Source organism: Dermatophagoides farinae, chromosome 6 (genome assembly GCF_024713945.1).
Source record: "Dermatophagoides farinae isolate YC_2012a chromosome 6, ASM2471394v1, whole genome shotgun sequence".
Taxonomy (NCBI): Eukaryota; Metazoa; Arthropoda; class Arachnida; order Sarcoptiformes; family Pyroglyphidae; genus Dermatophagoides; species Dermatophagoides farinae.
The window spans coordinates 506,888-529,210 of record NC_134682.1 but is presented as its reverse complement, the minus strand read 5'-3'; the positions used below and the strand labels follow the sequence as shown (position 1 = coordinate 529,210).

The following is a 22,323-nucleotide window of genomic DNA, read 5'->3' as shown; positions in this document are numbered from 1 at the left end:
TCATCATCGTCATTAATCGGAGAACAATTGTAAAAAAAAATTATCATCATCATTACTGTATATAAACAAGGAAATTTTTTTGGGTAAAGTTTTTTCAAACAAAGAAAAAAAGCCCGCGAAATTTTTTTTGTTTTGTTTTGTTTTGCGCCAGAATTTGCAATAAACATTCGTTCAGTGGTAGTGGTATGTGATGAGTGTGTGTGTTTGTGTAAATATTTGGAGGAAAACCATTTTCATTTCGTGAACATAGAATGGTATGTGTAGTAGCAGCAAACTAAACTAAACTAAAAAAAAAAGAGACAGTGAGAGAGGCAAACGTTCTCGACGATCGGATCGTTTCGATAAAAATTCATCATTCGATTTTGTGCTGTGTTCGTGTTTGTTTCGTTTTGTGAAATTTAGAAATTTTCGTAAATCAAGTTTTTCGGCCGGATTTCGAAAATGATGAAATGTTTATAATTCATCAATGATCACACATGACCAGTGAGATTTTTTTTTTGTTTAAAGATCAATGTCAATTTTTGTTGTTATCATTGGAAATTTTTCGGCTATTCGCGAATCCTTTTTTTCCATCATTTTGTTTATTCACCACCATTGATGGTTAGAGTTATGATCGACAGCCATAATCAACCAACGAACGAAAAAATATCACACACATACATCATCATCATCCATAATCAAGTGTTGTATCCACAAGTTGGCAGCAATCCCAAAGATTGTATATAAAAAAAACCGTCCACATCTTTTGTATACACCACAGACACACACACACACACAATATTTATGATTTATAATATTCTCAACGATCGACAATTGTAAATACAACTACAATCGCCACAAAAAACATATTAGTGAGTGGTATATTTGTGGAAATTTACACAATCAACCAAAAGCCATTCCATATTTCTTATGTTTTTTTCCCTAAAGGATTTTTTTCCTTGATCCATGTTTTGTGTCAACAACAACAACAACAACAAGAAGCTGTATGCAATTTCGTCGACGACTAGCGCACAAAAAAATAAGCCTCAAAAGGTTTTTTTTTGTTCCTAGATTTGTATCTATGTAAAGAGTTGGCCAATGTGTTTGACCCTATGAGTTTTTTTTTGTTTGTTTGTTTGTTTTTGGGCCTAGATTTTTTTTTCATTGTTGTCAATCACAATGACATTCTGCTGATCGAATCAATGTCATCATAATTTTTGTTTTTCATTTCTGTGTGTGTTGTGTTCAGTTTTTTCTTTATTCAAGATCAACAATTTTGTTAAATCTGCCATACCATATCATACCATACCATCTCATCAATGATGATCATAATCATCATTAGCCATATATTATAAGTTAAATGATTCATCTTCACAAAAAAAAAACTGGCAAGGTCAAATTCACTACTACTGTCTAACAGACATACACACACGCCTACCAAATGTGTGGATAGTTCAACACCATCATCATCAATATTTTAAAATATAATAATCGACGACCGATTCCATTCGTGTGTGGTCCAAAGTGTATTAGTTTTGTTTTTTTTTTTTTTGGGGTTCATCATCATCGTATCGATGTTCTCTATACATTGGGTTTTTCTTTCCACTCATGGTGTGGTCGGCTAACCAATACTATACAACCTCGATTTTGTATTGGCGGCATATTAAATATTGGATCTATTCAATTCGACCATAAAAATTATCGTTCATCAATTCATGATAATAATAATAATATCAACAAAACTATGCATATTATTCATCAATCGAAAATGGCAACATCAAATACAACAACAACAACTTTGGCTACTTCATCAGTAATATCATCATCAACATCATTGAATGATATGATGATGAATAATGTTAATGATAATGGTAGCTGTGTAACAACAACAAGTAATACAAGTTGCGGTAGTACAAATAGTTCAACAAGCGGTCTTGGTCTTGGTACCGGATCCGATATATCATCATCATCGACATGTGGTGATTATCAAACATTGCCACTTCCACCACCACCACCGCCACCACATTTACAGATCTCACAAAAACATTCACATCATGAACTATTGGCTATAGCTACTGGACACAATTTACAACCTATACAAACAAATCGTATGTCAATATCATCATCATCACGTCCATCAATTTATTCACCATTCATATCATCATCATCATCGGGATCACCATCGTCATCATCATCATCAACATCTAGTTCCGGTAGTGGTGGTGGTTGTATTGTACATCAACCACTTTCATCACATGCTACAAATTATACGACATATCAGAATATATCAAATTTGTATTCAACATATGCCGTACCAAGTCAATTACTAAATAAAAATCCACATACATCTGTTCAATGTATTAATTTAGAATTAGAAAAAGATGATAAAGGTGAATTAGGTATATTTATCACGGGTAGACGTGCAGCTGATGGAACATTAGGCTATGTAGTAGCCGGTCTTGAAACTGGAAGTCCAGCACATAGGTAAGTTTTTTGTTTTTTTTTCTACGCACGTACACATTATGTCATTATTATTTGTGATGAATCGCAAAATTTTCAAAACACGTGCTCTCTAACTTGAAACAACACGTGCAGGTGCTTCATAATGATTCTTTATTTTTTTTTAGCGCAGATGGTTAATATATATAGATTGACAAATGTTAATAATTTCATTGTCAAGGCGACCCACAAAGAGATCTATTACAACCTAAATCTTTCTTTTCTATGATTTATTTTCTGTTATATTGAGGGTTGGAATGATAAATGTTTTAGCGATTTTTTTTCTGGGACAAACGAGCGATTAAGCGATTTTTTACTTAACTGAAATTTAAGCCATTTTCTGTCTGTGTATGCTTGTCATGCTTGACATGATCATCTTGATGATGATAATATAATATACACTTTATATTGCTTTTGGTGCCAAAAACCATTCATCATCAAAAACATTACTATTGATGATGATGATTGTAGTCGAATTTTATTTTTATTTTTTTTTCGTCACCATTTTTTTCGCCCTGTTCTAATTATAATTAGCTTTTCACCCATAAAAATTGATTGTTATTGTCTGTCTTGTATGTTGGAAAAAAATATTCTATAACAACGAAAAAAAAGAAAAAACTAAACCAAACGAAACGAAATTATATCTTTTTTTTGTTCTTTTCACAGAGAAAAAAGAAAATAATGGCAAAATCCAATTTAAGAATACACTAAAAAAACGGTTATAGTCATCAAAGTTGTTTGTTTGATGGTTGATTGTAAAAGAAAAAGACATTCTTTTATGGATATATGATGTGTGTGTGTGTGTTTTTGGTTGGGTTTTTGCACGAAAATTCTTTCATTTCTATTGCCATGATAGAATCAGAAAACATTTCAACATTTTTTTTCTATATATATTCAATTAACATAATAAGCTCATCCAGAAAAATATTTCCTTCGGGTTGTACACGAATTGCCAATTCACAACACACACACACAGACAGACAGAATCATTTGTGATGGATCATTCAATTGAAAATATGAGATATATAAACAAAATTGTATGACACAAATTTTTTTCTTCTTGAATGCCAATGTATTTGTTTTGAGAAGATGGATAATCAAATTTTCTATATTTTTTTTTTTTTTTGGTTCATGTGGTGGTTATATAACTGAAAAAAATGATTGATTGATTGATTAGTAGTGGCCATCTTATTTGTTTGCATCCGGTGAAGCTAACGACTTTTTGGTCAAAAAAAAAACTCTAACGGAACTTTTAACATTTATTTCATTTTGTCGTAGGTTGCTGTTTGTATTGATTTGCATTTTTATCTTTTTTTGCTTGCTCTCCTACACACAACCATATGCAGACATATTGATGATACCAAACCCGAATATGACCAAATTACCTGCTGTGATGAATTTTCAATTTTTTTTTGTTTGTTTTGTTTGTTTCAAGTTTAGTTTGGTTTTTTTTTCATCTCTAAATATCTTGTTGATTATCACCATGATCATCAGATTTTTGATCATTCATTTTTTTCGGTGATATTTATCATTCATTCGTTCTAACTGACCATCAAATGATGATGATGATGATGACCTTGTTGTAAAATAAACCAGGTGAATTTCTCAATCATCATCAATTATTTATTTTTCAAATGTTTTTGAATTATTTCTGGAACATCATAATAATAATCATTTCATTACTTTTTTTTGATGGCGATAGTTTTTGAAATACAAAAAAAATTGCCCATTTCAGTCCAAGATCACCATTGTCATTCTCATCATCATCAAATTGTGAATAATTTCAACATTTATTGCGACAATTTTTTTTTATCATTGCCATGATAAAGATAATGATGATGAGACTTTTAATTTGAGCAATTTTTTTTCTTGTTGCCTGAAATGATAATCGTTTAATGATTGTTTCAACGATGATGATTTGAAAATCAACAACAACAACAACGAAAAACAAAAATTGTTTTCATTCAGAATCATCATCATCATTTTATTTGATTCGTTTTACACAAATTAATGAAATGCAACATCGATTGACAAGGCGAAAAAAAGCAATCAATTCTAATGGCTGCTATATGGTAATGTTGTAAATGTTTATTTATATTCCAGATTCATTAGAATTCGATTCATTTCATTTTCATTGTGTTTGCGTGTGATAAAACTTTTTTTTTTATTCTTTGTTCTTTATTCCATTCCATTTCATCATCATCGATGAACAATGATGATGATGTATAGAATTTCTGTTCTGTTATTTAATTCAACATAATGACTTTTGTGTGTTGAATCTCGAAATCCGTTCCATTTTACATGATATGATTCAATCATCATCATCATCAATGAAAGTTTGTTCGCTACAATAATAATTAAAAGTTTTTTTTTATTTTCATGTGTGTTTTCCATTCTTGAATTCTTATCCATTACATTAATATGTAACAGAAACGATAACGTTGATTCTCATTGATTCTGGTTCGATTTAATAGACATTTGTTTTGCGTAATCGTTGAACCTGGAGAACCCTTTATTTTGTTTTGTTTTTTTTTGGGTTCAAGTTTTTATTGTCATTTTTATTGATTATTTGTGTTTTCTGTTTGTTTGACATTCAATAACATTAATATAAATCGATTTATATCGAGAAAAAAAATAGAAAAAACTCACGCAATTCCTTTTTCTTTGTTTGGAAAAAAAATCTGAAGATTTTTTTGTTGCATTCATTTCCTGGTTTTAAATTCCAAGTTTATATTCATCCAGAATTTTTACTATCCGTTATGGATATGATTGATGATTCAAATTCTTAGTTTGTGTGTGTTTAATGTGTAATATTTTAGTATTTATACACACACACTATATCGTCGACAACGATGTCATTATTTATTAGGTCTATTTACAGAATTTCACATAACGATCAAGCACGAAGCATCATGGATGGATGAGAAAAATGAATTTTCAAAATTTTTTTTTCTTTTGAATTTAACCGATGAACAAGCGAAATTCATCCTGTTTTTTTTTGACGTATAAATCCTCTAAAAATATGCAATAAAACTATTTGACGACGCCTAACATAATAATAATAATAATAATATTACCCGGTATCTCGGGTATTTGTGTGTGATTCATCATTTCAAAGTGTAATATGTGTGTCTTTTATAATCGATAAGTATGTGTATATGCATACCGACAATAGACGACGAGTTGAATATGAAAATGACTCAAACCAACGATATGTTACAGAATCTATTCTATTCTATTCTATTCTCTCGCTATAGCACATAAAATCTCATGTAATAAAAATATTTTTATTCTGGTTCAACAGAATTTTCATAAAAATAGTGATTCATCGATTTTCATCTATCTATCACTCATCATCATTCTATTGTTAGCCAATGGCCAAATTTTCTATATGTTCATTTTGGTTCGATCCATTTATTTTTGGGTTCAAATAGAATTCTCTCTTTCTATTTATATATAAATGTTATATATTCATTCATTTTACTTTTTGTTTGCTTGTTCGATATGATGATCAGACAAACAAGAACAAAAAAGTGTTAACATTAGTAGTGTCTATGTTTATTATGCATGTGTGGGCGACTAATTCAACGTTCACAATAAACAAATTGATTTTTTTTTGGAAAAATAAAATGGGGCCAACTCCCTTCTCAGGATGATGATGATGTTGATATTGATCATAGTGTTATGTCATCATCATCATAATCAGTCAATGTGTTTGCTAACCTTTACACACACACACACACAGGTGTACAAGGTTTATTTATCGCCTCATATTATAATGATACGTTGATGATCTAGTTTTTATCGGTGGAATTTTTCACCATTTATGTACAATTTTTTTCTGATATTTCTGGACACATTTTGTGGTTTACATTAGAAGGTTCTGGTGACAATATTTACTAATAACATTGAATAATAAACCCCATGTTTATGACGTGATGAAAATTTTTCTTGTTATGGTTTTCTTTTTTGGAACGTTCTGGTTATATTTTGCCTTTTTTTGGCGTTCATTTTGTATTTCCAACACACACACACACACGCATACAATAATCTAGAATTGATTAATATTTGTGATCCATCACCATCATCATCATTCATTATGTTTTTATTGAATGCGATCGTGTGTGTACATATGGCCGAGAAAAAAGTTTCTGGAACCCAACAAAATAAAAAAAAAGAAAAGAAAATCCTATAGAGTTAGTCAATTGAATTTTGATTAAGCGAAAATAAATAAATAAACCGAAAAAATTGTTGACGTTTGCTTCAAGTTGGGGTCAAAGTTCGGATCGAGAGTTTTTTTTTGTTGTTGTTGCCGAATCCGAATATACCGAATTGATCAATCTCATTTGAAATTGATCGATTCAACATTCAACTTTTCGATTGAATCGATGATTCGACTGAATTTTTTTTGTATTTGTGCATTTGATTTGATTTGATTCGATTTTTTTTATTCTTTGGCTTTTTAATTTTATTCTTGGTGATTTATTCTCCAACTGTCAAAAAATGATTGCCTTTAATGCTCACTCATACATACAGCTATAAGCAAAATGGCCACATGCCACACACACACACACACACACGCCAAAACAAATCTAAAATCCAAACATCAAATGATCCAGTGATTAATTGTTGTTGTTGTTGTTGTTTATTGTGTATATCGATTTATTTGGCAATTTAGTTTCTAATTTAGACGTTTGATTTATATATTTATTTATGGATATTTTTATTGATTATCATCATTGATTATCAATTCTGACTTGATATAGTGAATAAGACACAAAAAGGGCATTGATTCGTTAATTTATTTATAAACGGAAATGTAGATGACGCAAACACACTCACACACACTGAGGATAATTATCATCATTAAATTGTCATAAAATTGAAACGGAAATTATGATGATGATGATAATGAGTATGCTGGTTTAAAAAACGGTTGATTAATTTGTCTATTTCAATTGTTTGACTATTTGCAAAAGCAAAAACAAAACAAAAAAGAAATTTTTATTAATAGATCAAATCGAATCGATCAAGTGAATCAATTGAAATGAATAGTGGTTGTTGTCTATCAAGTTGAAAATTTTTCCATTCTCTCTCTCTCTCTCTCTTCTACTCTCAACAAATTGATTGGTGTAATTCAATTCCAATTTGAATTTCTTCTACTTTTTTTCTTATTTCAATTCAAATGACGCGATCAGTTTTGTTTCGATCAATTGCTTCCTATTTTTTTTTGTTGGCCAATATATATTCACCTGGAGTTATTTTCTCTTGAACTTTTTTTTGTAGCATTTTACTTTCATTTTCATTGGATGTTTCTAATTTACAATCAATTTTGTTTTTTTTCTTGACTCAACAACAACAACAACTTTTCAACGCCAATCATTTCCATCATCATCATCATCATCATCATCATTATTATTTAAATCAAATTATAACTTTTACATAAATCGTTTGTTGCATCCAAATCAATTGATTGATATGAAATGCTGATATTTGCTTTATTAGTTCCAATATCATCATCATCATCATCATTATCATTAGCAGTACTGATTCGATATTAATGTCAGTCTGTCTGGAAAGTGCAAAAAAGAAAAAAAAATTAACATCATCTTGATGCAAAAAAAAAGTTTCATTGATGAAAGTGGCGCGTTTATGTATGGTTTTTTTTCATTTTATCTCGTTGAGAACCACACAGACACCAAATGTTGTTGTTGTTGTTGTTGTTGTCGATTTCCATGTGTTTGCATGTATGTCTTTTTGGATCGATCCATGTGAGTGAAACAGAAGAGAAATGGAAATTTTACTATTAAGCGTATATATGATTATTATTAATTTTTTTTTTCGTTTCATTATTGAAATTGATTTCGTATTGAAACGATCATTTGTTCAATCAGTCTTGATGTTTTTTTTTCTGATTTCGAAGTTTTGTGTTATTTTTTTTAATGTACTTCAAACAAAAAAAAAATGAATTTCTGCTGATTCGGTTATTATATTTCATATATATGTGAATCGCTTTTTTTTCTGACGAAAAAAAATTCCTTTTGGAATTCCAGAATTTTTATATTTTTGTTTTTCTATCGTTTTCTGTAATCATTGTCGATTGGTGAAAGTGAAAGTTAATGAACCATTCGATTCAGTTGTAGTTGCTGATGTTGTTGAAAACCATCAAGTTTGATTTTCATTTTGTTTCTTAGTGCACTGTGCTTGATAGTTTCAGATTTCATTTTGAATCTTTCTTCTTCTTCGTGGTGGGTATATTAATTTTATGAAATTTTTTTTTTTTGATTCAATTTTTCAATTTCTTCTTCGTCTTCGTTTTTTGGCATTGAACACATCGTTGATTTTTAATTTATTTAATTTATATCAAATTGAAAAAAATGGAAAACTGTTCATTTTCATCCGTCATTTTTTTTCTGTCCCCCCACTGTTGTATTATTATCATCTGGTTGGAGATGATGATTTTACCATTGGAAAAAAAAACCTTAAAAAAAACTTTCACCCATTTTTTTTCATAATTTAATTTTTAGAATCAAAAATTTTCAATTGAAGCTGAACAAACAAACACACACACTCGTCGGGTGTTGTCATTCATATCGTTCAATTTCATTATACGATTGCAACCTATCCTCAACTCTTTCACTCTCAACTGCCAAAATACATTGATTCTTGTATAGTTCACCTGATTACTCATCATCATCATGGACAATAATGAAATGGTGTGGCATGCGATAACTCAGTTGAATGGATGGATGAATCATCCATTTATACAATAAAAAATTATTATTATCATAATACTACTACCTTCCTTGTAGAAATAGACATGGCTCCCAAACGAACAAAAAAAATCCCTATTAACCTACTCTATGTTTGACTGCTGTTTTTTTTATCTGCATTGAAACCCTCAAATGAGAGAGAGAGAAAAAAATACCTTCAGGTGTTTAAGATTTTTTTTTACCATTTTTTTCACACTGTGAACAACCTGTAAAACTTGTTCATTTTTTTTTTTGTTGAATTTGTCCGTGTCTCTTGCTTTGTGCATCTAGAAAGCTTTATTTATTTTTTTTTTCAAAGAGGGTTGATAATTTCTAATCATCAACATCTAAAATAAGATGATGATGATGATGATGATGATGAAAAAACCAAAATAAAGGATTGAAAATTCAATCACAATAGTCTTTTTCTTTCCGAACGAAAAAAAAATCATTCATTCATTCATTCATCCATCCATGACTGTGGATACAGGCTGATATATAAGTGATTATTATGGATCATTATCCGGATCAAATATATCAACATAATTCATAATGATAATGATGATGATGATGATGATGATTCATTAAAAAAAATTAAATTTCAATCCTTTTCATCTATTGTTTTTGTGTTTTGTTTTTTTTGTGTGTGTTGTTTCATTCATTCATATTATAATCATATATGATTGTTTTTTGGTTTCAGGTATAACAATGTAATTTTAAAATCTCGTCATGGATTTATTTATTATTATATTCGTTGTTTTCATCCTATTTTCGGAAATGATCTGATTTGTTGTTGATGAATTTTTTGAAACATTTAAAACTTTCAGTCTTTTTTTTTGTTTCTTTCATATTCATACAATATAAATATAGTGGTAGTAGTTTTTTTTTGCTCTCTATTCACCGCATATTGACATACACTTTGACCTTCTTTTTTTCGACTTTGACAATTGATTTATGTTTGTTTTTTTTGTTCGCTCACACAAATGACCAATGTTCATCTTTGTCATAATCAATTTTGAAAATTTTTTCAAATCCATGATGGTATGCGGTGTTTACAGCATGGAGGGCAAAGCGAGAGCTTGATTTATGTTCATTTTTTTTTTACTCACTTTCACATTTTGGTTTTTTTTTACTGATCGAATTCAAATCATCAACGGCAATTTTAATCTTCTCCATAACATCATCATCATCAAGGCATTGAATTTTTTTTTTTTTTTGAAATTGTCCATTTTCTATCTTGTCGCCAAACCTGTGCTTCTGCTTTTTTTCTTTCTTTTTTTTTCTTTAGGAATTCACATTCATCCAAAATGTGATTCGTTTTTAGATTCATTCTGATGACAACGACGACTATCTATAAGTTTTTGACTTTTTATTTTTCATTTTTTTTGTTGTTGTTTCACTTTACGAACACTGATCTAATCATCGTTCGTCTTTGTCACATACCAATGATAATGTACCACTGTTTGTCTGTGTGTGTGTGAGTGTGTGTTAATGACTCGAATTTTCAACCGAATCTGTCAATGTTTGTTTTATATTGAATTTCACTTGGTAACACCATTTCAAATGGTCAAATATACACCTTTTTTTCGTCACCTTTCTTGATTTATGTAATAACGAATTTTTTTTCTCTATTTTCCAACACAGATGTGGTCAAATTGAAAAAAATGATGAAGTACTAACAATCAATGGAATATTATTACGTGGATTGAATGTGAACGATGCATTACATCATTTGAAATCGCCAGAAAAACTTGTTCGAATTGTTCTTGTTAAACAACGTTCATTGATTATTACAACACCATCATCGTCATCATCATCATCATCAACTGGACAACCACAACAATTATATTCGGCAATTTATCAGAATCCAAAACAATTATATTCATCAACAGCAACTATACAACCATTGCCACCACCACCATCATCAACATCATCATCATCGACAAATCATCAATTAAGTGGTGAAATTGATCTGGATAAAATGGCATTGATAACCATTTCAAATGATGATTGTCGTAATAATAAAAAATTATTGGAAAAATCTATGCCTACCTCTATAACAAACAACAACGCTTCGCAATCATCATCAATCACACCAGGGAATAATGATAATAATATTCAATCATCATCAACATCAACGTTGACAAGATCTACATCTGCACCGTCTAAATCGAAAAAATCACTTGGTGCACGTTTAGCATCATTGTTGAATCGTAAAATCAACAACAACAACAACAACAATACAACGATGACAAGAAAATCTAATAATAAAAATCATACATTACCGACGTCCTATTCAACATCATCAATATCGACTACAGCTTCGAATAAAAATAAAAATGGCAATCATCATGAAACAAATAACAATAATAATGACGATATTATCATTGATTATGATGATTATAATATTATGCGTACACCAAAAATTCGTTCCAAATCAATTGGTAATATGTCATCATCGATATCAGTACCAAATGATTTATCTGGACCAAATAACAATAATAGTACCACTAAAAAAGTACATATTATTGCCAATAATAAAAATGATCGATCGGATAATTCATCATCTGCATCTGCATGTAAATTACGTTATATATCATTAAATAATGTTGCTGGTAATTCAATTTATGGACATTTTAGTGGCCCAAACAATAACAATAATACTACAGTGCAATATTCACAACCAATTGCATCTACAGCAGCGGCTACAATGACGACAAGACAACATCAAGATCGTTTATATAATCCATATGTTGCCTTTAAACAGCTTCAAGTACAACAGGTCAACCAACAACAACAACAAAATCCAAATCATTATTATTATCAACAATTTATTCATCATAATAATAACAATCGATCGATAATTGACAATGGTTCAATATCTCCATTGAGCCAAGCATTATGTACATTACCACGAACAAATAAACCTAAACAATTGAATTTGATAAACAACAACACGACAACCATGAATATGATGGTTGAAACGAAAAAATCCAATGGTGACCATGTTGATGGTGATCTACAACATAAACAATCGAATCAAACATCAAAAGATTCGTGTATTAGTTATGCTGAAAGTTTGCTATCGCCAACAATGCTGCAACCGATCATATTTCCATCGATACAAGATAATAATAATAATATCGGTGGTTCTAGTTGTGAAAATTATGGCAAATCGAATAATAATAATGGTGCTGGTGGTAATGGTGGTAGTAACCGTATCTATGTTAGAATGAATCGACAATCTAGCCATCATGATAATAATCATTATAGCAAACAACAACAACAACATTCGATGACATTGAATCCAAAAGTTTTGGCCGAACAACAACAAAATGGCCATCATCATCTGAATTATAATCATCAAATTAGTTTAGAATCACAACCGCAAACAATTACATTTAAAAAAGGACCAGATTGTAAAGCACTTGGTTTTTCTATTGTTGGTGGTATCGATTCACCAAGAGGTGAAATGGCCATCTATGTTAAAACTGTTTTTCCTGAAGGTCAAGCAGCTGAATCAGGCCAACTTTCTGAAGGTGAGTTGAATTTTTTTGTTGTTGTTGTTGTAGATGCTGTTGTTGACACATGTTTGAATTTTATATATGCACATGCAACACATCGTATTCTTGTGTTTGTCATCTGTTGACATTTTGATAAATTGCCTTTTTTTCGTTATTCATCTTGTTATATATTCGTTGTGGCTAATTTTTTTTTCTTTTCTCTCTGTTTTTTTTTATAAAAAAAAACTATATACAGGTGATCAGATATTGTCGATCAATGGCCAATCAACTGACAATCTAACACATGGTGAAGTGTTACAAATGTTTAAACGTGTCAAACAAGGAGAAATTGTATTACGAATATTGCGGCTAAATTCAGCAATGAAATTTTCAAATAAATGGTATGTATTTTATCATTAAGATGAATGAAAAGAATGTTTATCTAGGTCAAAAAAATGTTTCATTTTGGTTTATAAAATTGAAAAATTATCTAGCTATTCATCTTCAATCGCTAATGGTAGTGGTGGTGGTGGCGGCGGCGGCGGCGGCGGTGCATTATCCAGATCATGTTTTGATCTAGATTTGATTACCGGTAAATAATAATGATATTCATTCGAAAATTGGTCCATGATAAAAACACAAGACAAAAAAAATGTCGTGATATTCGTGATATGTGTACACACACACACACACAGAAAACTCATCAATATTTAGAAAAGACAACGACGACAACGCTATCATTTCATTCATTATCATCCTTTCATCATCATCATCTATTTTTTTCAATTTGTTTAAATTCTGATGGATCTCGCAAACATATATGTTGTTGTTATTTGTATATATACAAGACATTCATAATCATTGTTTCTAAATCAGTGATGTAACAAACATTACACAGATAGACAAAGATTGCCTCCTTTTTTTGAAAATAAAATAAATTCATTTTCTCGAAAAAAAATCCAATTCATTTCCGGTTCAATTGAATTTTTTTTCTTTTATTATTCTGCTTCTGTATGTTTCAATTGAGAAAATTTTTTTCTTTTCTTTTTGTTTGTTCAATGATAATGATAATCGGTGATTTTGAAATAAGAAAATTTTTCTAATCACGACTTGATGTGTTCCAATGTGTACCAACAACACCTGTACGCGTAACCACAGCTTGATCATCATGTTGTCAAGAATTCGAACAAAACAAAAACAAAACAAATTATCGATAGTATCGATATATATGTTAACAGAACGGAAATCTGTTTTTTGTTCTCTATAATTTGGCCATTCAGTTCATCATCTGAGCTCAGCATCGATTGTCTTTACCGAGGTCACATTGTAACTGTTTTGTTTTTTGTTGTTGTTGTGTTTTGACGGTCAAACTAAACAAGGTTGAAAAAAATGGATTTCAATTTTCGAAAAACAAATGAAATAAAGCATCTGTTTTACGTTTTTTTTCTTGTTCATTCGATAGCACGATCGAAATATTGTTTATCATCCACAATGAATGCAAATACAGTTATCATCATGAATGAAGCAAAAAAAAAAAAAAAAAAATTTTGTCGATCATCGACATCAAACAAACAAAAAACGATTTCGACATTTGGTTGGCCTTTTTTTCCACAAAATCACGAATAATAACGGCGTCATTTGATAATTATAATAATATGAACAAAAACAAAAACAAAAAAAAAATTTTAAGCAATTTCTCTCCCACAACTTTTCATCAAAATCGATCCAGATTAGATCCACAACAACAACAACAACAACAGAAAGAAACCATCATTTTGGCCATTTATGGACAAAACATTCGTAGCCATCGTCCATCATCATCATCATCATCAGTAGTATCCTCTTAATGGTTTGAGAAGAACATTGTCGCATATACTAAGAACTTGAATGTGTTTTTTTTAATTATAATAAAAAAAAGATAGCAAAATTTCACATTTCATAAGAAATTTTTTTTTGTTTTGCGTGTGCGTGTGCGTAAGCACTTGTTGCTTTTGATCATATGTTTTTTTTCTACTTGCTGCTGAACATTATTGAAAGTGGGCGCCCATAAGGAATTTACATTCGAAATTTTTTTTGTTGTTGTTTTAATCAATTTTGTGTTTGTAATCAAATTTTCATTAACAAATTTCAATTATAATCATCATCATCATCATCATCATGAAGGAATCTTGGTGCCCATTTTTAAAATTTCAATGTTTAGTTTTGTTGATTAGATACATCTTTAGACGTGATGGTAATAATTACGATAAGTTGTCGTTGTTGTTGTTGATGATGTTGGCAGAAATACAAAAAAAAAACAACATCCAAAAATTGTGTAGGCAAACTTTGAATTTTCTTGAATTGAATGATATATGATGGTTGACGTTTAGTTTACAATATACTGACGACAATCATCAAAGATATGTATGTATGTCGAGTTTATTAACATTTCACATAAACAAGATTTGACAAATTACAAATGATCAAGTTCAACATTTGACATTCAAACATTGATAACGATGAATTTATGAATTTATTTACAGAAATTATGATATGATATTTTGTTTTGGATTCAAATCAATCAATAATTTTACCATCACAATCATTCATATTTGATGTTTCATCATCATCATCACCATCATTGTGATGATGATTATTAGATTCATATCTGGTTTGATGTAATAAAAGATGTACTAAACCACCACGATTATTCATTGCTTGTCGTATTTTGTTTTGTTTTTTGATCAATTCATCATTTTTATACATTTGTTCCAATGTTTCTAGATCCAATACAGCTTGACGAACCTTTTCCCAGCCATAATGTAGATTACATTTTTTACGCAATAAACGGCAAAAATTATTCGCTTCATCTTCAAATGGATCATCGTCGGATCGTAATGGACAGCCACAAAGTTCATCATCAGGAATTCTTGGTTCTTTTGTGTGTTCAGGACAAATAACACGAAGTCTGGATGTTTCGATGGAAAGAATTGGACGAAAAAAAAATTGGATTTAGATAAATAATCGAAGAGAGAAAGGTTATTCATACCTTTTACAATAGGTTTTATTACTTGGATTATAAGTTTCACAGAATAGTGTATTATTTGTACTTCTATTTGATCCAAATGAAGCTTGACTTTCAACTTTGTTGAAACAACGTTCCATATGTTTCAGTGCCTAGATAAGACATTCATGATTAGCATTCGTAAAAATTGAATTAAATTTGACTCACCATTTTGACCGAAACTTCTTGTGCACAGGTAACACAACTGATCGTATCATTACCAGTATCATTTTCATTTTCCAATATTTCAGCTTCTTCTTGCTCGGTATATGGTACACAATTTTTACCACGAAAAATTAGTTCATCTAATTCCATTTTTTTCTGTTCAATTTCTTTCATTTTTTCCTGTGTTCTGATTATTTCAAGTTCAATTTCCTCTAGTTCACGTTTAGAACGTTCATCTGCTGCAGTGGGTACTGATTGCCATTCTTTAATTCGTTGAGGTAGTATGAGCATTATACGTTTATCAGCCAAATTGATACCACATTGATCGCTACAATATTTGGAACCTTTACGAGCTGCATAAATACAACCAGGACCATAACATTGACGTGGTAAAATTGATTTACTATCATCACCACTTTCATCCGAATGTGCTTTCGATCGTCCATGACGATGTTGAGATTTTTTCACAACATTCTTCTTACGACCACGATTTCCTTTTCCTTTTGCTTTCGTACTTTGACCTTTTTTACGGCCTCTTTTCGTTGTCTTTTGATTGGATTTTTTTGGCTTTTCTTTCGATACGTTTTTACGATATTTTCTTTTATGAGTTTTTTTCTCATTCAACAAACGAAAATCAGCATCATCATCATCATTATCGAGATCATCAGGTGAATAATCATCTTCCATACGATGTTTGAGTGGATCATCGAATGAATCCATGATTTTAGTTGTACGATTCGTTTCAGAATTCATCGCTTGTGAACGACACATGAGGCAATAATATTCTTTCATTTTTTTCGCTTCAGATTGAGTGATTTTGACACAATCTCCATGAAACCATTCATTACATTTATCACACATGATCATGAATTTATCCGTACGAGAACTACGGCAAAGACAATATTTCTTTTTCTCCGTTTTTTTACGATTCGTTTTCTTGTTGTTATTGTTGGTGGTGGAATTTTCCTGTTCAACACTATCGTCATCATCATTATCAGATACATCCATATCTTCAGATTCATCTGAAAGCATATCGGGTAAAAATTCATCATCGTCATCTTGATCGATACCCATTTTTGATATATTGATTTTAAAATCAAACTTTGTTCTATTTGTCACACATGCATGCAATGAATAAAATTTATATAAACAAAAATGCTCAGAATGTTTTTTGAAAACATTGTATATGAACGGCATAAGCCGCGTTTCATTTTGGGTGTTGACATGTTTGCAGATATTATTGTATTTGTTTTTGGGCATTGTTGACTCTTGACAAATTTTTTTTTCTCATTTTTGGCTTTATATTACACTCTTTTCGTTGTTTTTAATACACACACACACAGACAATTGTCATTGGGATCACTTTTTTTTAATAAATGAATATCCGGCTTATAAAAAAAAATTTGCCAAATAATACAATACAATAATAATAGTAGGAGAAGAGTGGACAAATCGTTGATGATTGTTTGCTCGATTCTGTTTGTTTTTTTTTCATTTGGTTTTTGTGCATGTGTGTAATTCAATGTTTCAATTTGATCAACAATCATTGAATCTGTTTGATTTCGTAATTCATCTCATTTTTTTAAAGGTATGATTGCATTCATCATAAAAATAGATTTCTGGTTTACATTTCTGGTTTTTTTTTCATTTTGATATTTTAGATCCAAAAGTAAAATTTTTTTTCTTATTTACAACAAAACAAAATAAAAAAAAATGTCTGCAACACTTCGCCCATATTTGTTGGCAGTACGGCGAACATTGGAAGCGGCCATTTGTTTGGTAAATTTCAATTCACAAGTAGTTGAACGGCACAATAAACCAGAAATTGAAGTTAGATCAAGTAAAGAATTATTATTGAATCCTGTGATCATATCCAGAAATGAACGTGAACGTGTATTGATCGAATCAAGTATCAATTCGGTTCGTATATCGATTGCAATCAAACAAGCCGATGATATTGAAAGCATTTTAGCACATAAATTTACCCGTTTTATGATGATGCGTGCTGATAATTTTGTGATATTACGACGTAAACCAGTGAATCTGTCATTTACAGCCAATGGTCAAAATGTTGGTACATTAACATTGACACAACAGCAACGTACACCGACCGGATCATATTCATCGATCAATGGTTTCAAAGATGGTGGTCAATCACCACAATATGATTATGATATATCATTTTTAATTACAAATTTTCATACCGAATCCATGTATCGATATAAATTGATTGATTTCATCATACATTTTATGGAAGAGATTGATAAAGAAATTAATGAAATGAAATTGGCAATCAATGCACGAGCTCGTATTACTGCTGAAGAATTTTTGAAAAAATTTTAATGCAAATTCAAAAAAAAAAATTAACTAAACACACATATTCATTTCATATTCCTCAATTCTTTTTTTTTTTTTTTGTTCACTAAATTCCTTATTGAATTTTTTTTCCTAATTAAAACAAAAATCTGAGCATCAATGATTTGTATAAAAGCATGTTCATCTTTTCGGTTATTATTCATTTGTCAAATTTTTTTTTCTCATTTTTTCATCATCATATGAATCATTATGAATTTCAATAAATTATTTCCATTTTTTTTCTCAAATGTTTCAGTACTATTAGTAGTGGTAGTAGTGAAGAACAAAATTGAAATCTTAACCTTGAAAATGGCATGGATTAATATATTTATTGGTTTTATGATTTGTCGAATAAAATGAACAATGACAACAACAACAACAAAAATTATTGAATCTTAATTGTTTGGTATGTCAAGATCATCTTGAAATCAATTTTGTTTTCAATTATGAATCGATATTTCGTTTGTTGTCAATGTTAATGACTAATTTTTGTTGTTGTTATCGTTTCATGATTGTCATCATCATAAATTCGTTTATTTTTTATGATCATGATCATGATAATAATAACAGGAGGGCAACCGAACATTAAAAAAAAACAAGCGATCTACCTCCATAGTAAAATTTGTCCTTGTTTACTTCTGTTGACAACGAGAACAAATGATGTTGACCATGATGTTGATCGATTGATGATGATGATGATGATGATGATGATGGAAAAAAATTGGTCCAGTCCACCATTTTTGATTATTGAAATTTATGATTTAGGTTGAAAAAATTTGAAAAATCATTGAGCAATTTAAAACTCTTTTAATTTTAATTTCAAATTAGGTTTTCGATATGAAATTTTTTTAAATTTTATCCATTAAGATATGGCAATAATGAATGTGTGTGTGTAAGAATTAATTGGCTAGTGATCGTTAAAGTGTGTGTGTGTGTTTGGAATTTTCTCATTATTGATACAAATCAATCTGTTTTCTCTGTTTTGTTTTTTTGGTGACTAATAAGTTAGATTATAGTTTTTTTTGGAAGCGAAAATTTTTCTAACAATAATTTGGTGAAGGATTTTTGCATTGGCCATAACCAAATGAAAATTTATCAATGGCAAAGAAACCAAATTTGCCTTGTTGAAAATGTGTTTCCAAAAAGAAACGTGGATCACCATCACTTAGGTCCAATTGGATTTCAATTTCATTCCATTGATTCGGTTTATTTTGAACATCGTGGTCAGCAAAAATGCATTTATTCTCTTTATCTTGTTGTATGACGAAAAAACTTTGTGGTCCATCACCAGTAGTATAATATGATAGAAATATACAGGCTTTTGATTGTGCAGCCGGATAATAATGGGTGATCAATCTAGCACCAGGATAACGTTGTACACGTGGTGAACGTAAATTCAACAACAATAATCCACGACGTCCAAACAATGGTTGTCGTGGATTATAATATCGATTGAATTGAGCAAGATTATGTTGATTACGAAAATGACAAGCATCCACCTCAAAATGACAATCCCAACGAATATTATCAATAGCATATGGAGATCGTGATTGATTTGGATAAAATAATTGTGGCTCTATCGATTCGATCATTGTGGCCATGACAATGAAAAAGATGAAAATTTTTATCACTTGAAAACGTTGCATCTTGTTTCGATTGATTGATTGATTGATTGATTGATCGATCAAACGATGGATTTGGAATTTGTCCAGTCTAAATGTTCTGCAAAACTAGAAAACTAGAAGGGGAAAAAACACTAAATTTCACGAAAGACAATAATTGGCGCAATAAAATATAAATGATATGAATATTGATCAGGGGGATTGGATCCCGAAATTAATTTTTTCTTAGTTCTTTGAATCAAAAAAAAAAAAAAAAAAAAACAAAAGTTGGCAGTTTTGATGGACTAGTATTTTTGTGTTTGCATTTTTTTTTTCTTTATAATGATGCTAACTGATTATTATGGTGATGATGATGTTGATGATGATGACAAAAAGATGGAATACGATGATGGTGATTGTCTGTGTCTGTGTGTATGTGTGTGTGTGTTGATTTTTCTTTGTCGTTATAATTGTAATAATAACAATAATCATCAATGATCAAGAACAGAACAGAGCATTATATATGGGAAATGTCAACGATTAATTTTAGTCTATTAAAATCTATGATGATGATGATGATGATGATGATGGATTTCTTTTTCCCTCTTTCACTTTCTATGTGTGTAACGTTTCGTTTTTGTGGTTTTTTAATGATGATGGCAATATTTTGTTGGTATTAATAAATACACGAAAGACCAATGATGAAGATGACGACAAGTGATGATTGGTTGGTTGGCTGGTTGGTTGGTACTATCTATCAATAGATCTATGTTGTAAACGATGCAATTTTTAATGAATAATTTGAATGAATAACTGAAATGGAATGGAATGGAATTGATTGATTGATTTTTATTTGTATTTGTTCGTTTCACAACTAATAGAGCTTTGATTTGTTGATTTATTTGGAATTATTACTATTGATTTTGATCAATGTTATGCATGTGTGTGTGTGTGTGTGTGTGTGTGTGTGTGTGTGTGTGAAGTAGATTGTCGTGGAAGCATCGGTGGTCGTGGCAATAATAATATCGTCGTTACTGTATCGTTGTCATGTATATGTTATTGGTTTTTTTTTTGCTTCCAACATCTTTAGATGTGATCAAATCAATCCACACACGAGATAGAATGGTGATTGAAAATGAAATTTAGAAAAAGAATCTTTATTGGTTAATAATGGTGATATGATTTATTAATGACGTAATGATGTGGTGAAATTTTCGAAATCATCACCAAAAAAAAAAAAAAAAAACAACAAACAACAATTTTACGAGATGGACAAATTCTACACACACACACACACACAAACAACGTTGACAATGATTATTGATTTCAAGTATTCAAATTACGGAAATGAATACTTGAATGAATTTTTTTCTTTGCTAGTTCGTATCACACCTGAAAATTGACAATCACACATCAAACATACACACATACACAGACACACACACACACAGAGATATATGAATGACGGCTATTTGGTTTCGAATTGACGAATTTAAACATGTGTCTGTGTCTGTGTGTGTGTATATAATCAAAGTTCGAAATAAATAAAGACAAAATATTTTCGTTTTTCGTATTCGAATTTTCCTATTTTTTTTTTGTTCTTTGTATTTCAATTTTCATGTTATTTCTCTTTTTCCATTTCTAATTTCCAACCATGTATGGTTGCTGTGTGTTGGATACCGGTTAGTGTTGAGATTGTTATTTCGGCGGTTTTTTTTTCTCGGAATTGTTGAAAACATTATTTCCATTGGATTCAATGATATGATTTGTTTTTTTTTCATCTGTTCTGGACTACAATCACGTGGATACTATGAAATCACATTGTATGTATATGTCCATTTGATTATGTCTAAGCATCAATTTTTTTTTTTTTTTGCACAACAACAAAGATGATGATGATGATTACAAACTAGCAACGTGCGGTTTTTTAATATTTAATATTTTTTTTTTTTGGCTGCCTGATGTAATCGTGAGTCGTTTAATCATAATAATCATCATCATCTGTAGTTGTGGTGGTGTTGGTGGCCACTACACCATATAAATGATAATCAAGATGGTAATTTATCAAAAAAAAAAAAAAAAAAATTTCAATTTATTATTTATAATCAAATACCACACAGACAGGATATAAGGAATGTCGGATCACAACAAAAAAAAAGAAAAAGATAAAAATGAAATTTGGAACCCCAAACAAAAATATGATATGTTTTTAGGTAGGTAGACGAGTAAATGAAAACAATCAGACAGACATAAAGACAGCAAGATATGTAGATGATGATGATGATAGACAATTGAAAAATTTGTTTTAATTATCGATGATGATGATGATGATATGTGAGGCCAAGAAGAAATTGTCGTCTTTTTTTCTCAAAAAAAACGATTTCGATTTATTGCCTGTATTGTTCGTGTGTTTATTATATTCGCTG

General features: G+C 30.1%; 4 protein-coding genes across 4 annotated transcripts; 2 read left to right on the top strand and 2 right to left on the bottom strand.

Moving 5' to 3' along the window:
- Positions 1-360: 360 nt before the first annotated feature.
- LOC124494281 (uncharacterized) lies at positions 361-13,691 on the top strand. Its single transcript, XM_075731809.1, has 6 exons — positions 361-851; positions 928-1,032; positions 1,132-2,463; positions 10,875-12,769; positions 12,990-13,134; positions 13,228-13,691. Exons 3-6 carry the CDS (start codon positions 1,724-1,726, stop codon positions 13,331-13,333), a joined length of 2,886 nt encoding a protein of 961 aa, XP_075587924.1. The 5' UTR covers positions 361-851; positions 928-1,032; positions 1,132-1,723; the 3' UTR covers positions 13,334-13,691.
- A 1,106-nt stretch (positions 13,692-14,797) lies between these two features.
- LOC124494261 (CXXC-type zinc finger protein 1) lies at positions 14,798-17,077 on the bottom strand. The gene is made up of 3 exons (XM_047057427.2): positions 15,945-17,077; positions 15,762-15,889; positions 14,798-15,680 (listed from the first exon to the last, which is right to left on the bottom strand). The coding sequence occupies exons 1-3, from the start codon at positions 17,013-17,015 to the stop codon at positions 15,290-15,292; spliced, it is 1,590 nt and encodes a 529-aa protein (XP_046913383.2). The 5' UTR covers positions 17,016-17,077; the 3' UTR covers positions 14,798-15,289.
- A 108-nt stretch (positions 17,078-17,185) lies between these two features.
- Positions 17,186-18,544, top strand: Arpc4 (Actin-related protein 2/3 complex, subunit 4). Its single transcript, XM_047057417.2, has 2 exons — positions 17,186-17,529; positions 17,603-18,544. Exon 2 carries the CDS (start codon positions 17,655-17,657, stop codon positions 18,282-18,284), a length of 630 nt encoding a protein of 209 aa, XP_046913373.1. The 5' UTR covers positions 17,186-17,529; positions 17,603-17,654; the 3' UTR covers positions 18,285-18,544.
- A 539-nt stretch (positions 18,545-19,083) lies between these two features.
- Positions 19,084-21,868, bottom strand: LOC124494263 (uncharacterized). Its single transcript, XM_047057429.2, has one exon. The coding sequence runs from the start codon at positions 19,940-19,942 to the stop codon at positions 19,337-19,339; it is 606 nt and encodes a 201-aa protein (XP_046913385.1). The 5' UTR covers positions 19,943-21,868; the 3' UTR covers positions 19,084-19,336.
- Positions 21,869-22,323: the final 455 nt, after the last annotated feature.

Bases quoted from the DNA above. Each gene is read 5' to 3' on its own strand.
- LOC124494281 (XM_075731809.1), top strand. From the start codon at position 1,724: ATGCATATTATTCATCAATCGAAAATGGCAACATCAAATACAACAACA. The intron at 2,464-10,874 runs GTAAGTTTTTTG...TTTCCAACACAG, and splicing joins ACTGGAAGTCCAGCACATAG to ATGTGGTCAAATTGAAAAAA. The intron at 13,135-13,227 runs GTATGTATTTTA...AAAATTATCTAG, and splicing joins ATGAAATTTTCAAATAAATG to CTATTCATCTTCAATCGCTA.
- LOC124494261 (XM_047057427.2), bottom strand. From the start codon at position 17,015: ATGGGTATCGATCAAGATGACGATGATGAATTTTTACCCGATATGCTT. The intron at 15,890-15,944 runs GTGAGTCAAATT...TGTCTTATCTAG, and splicing joins AAGAAGTTTCGGTCAAAATG to GCACTGAAACATATGGAACG. The intron at 15,681-15,761 runs GTATGAATAACC...CGAAACATCCAG, and splicing joins AATAAAACCTATTGTAAAAG to ACTTCGTGTTATTTGTCCTG.
- Arpc4 (XM_047057417.2), top strand. From the start codon at position 17,655: ATGTCTGCAACACTTCGCCCATATTTGTTGGCAGTACGGCGAACATTG.
- LOC124494263 (XM_047057429.2), bottom strand. From the start codon at position 19,942: ATGCAACGTTTTCAAGTGATAAAAATTTTCATCTTTTTCATTGTCATG.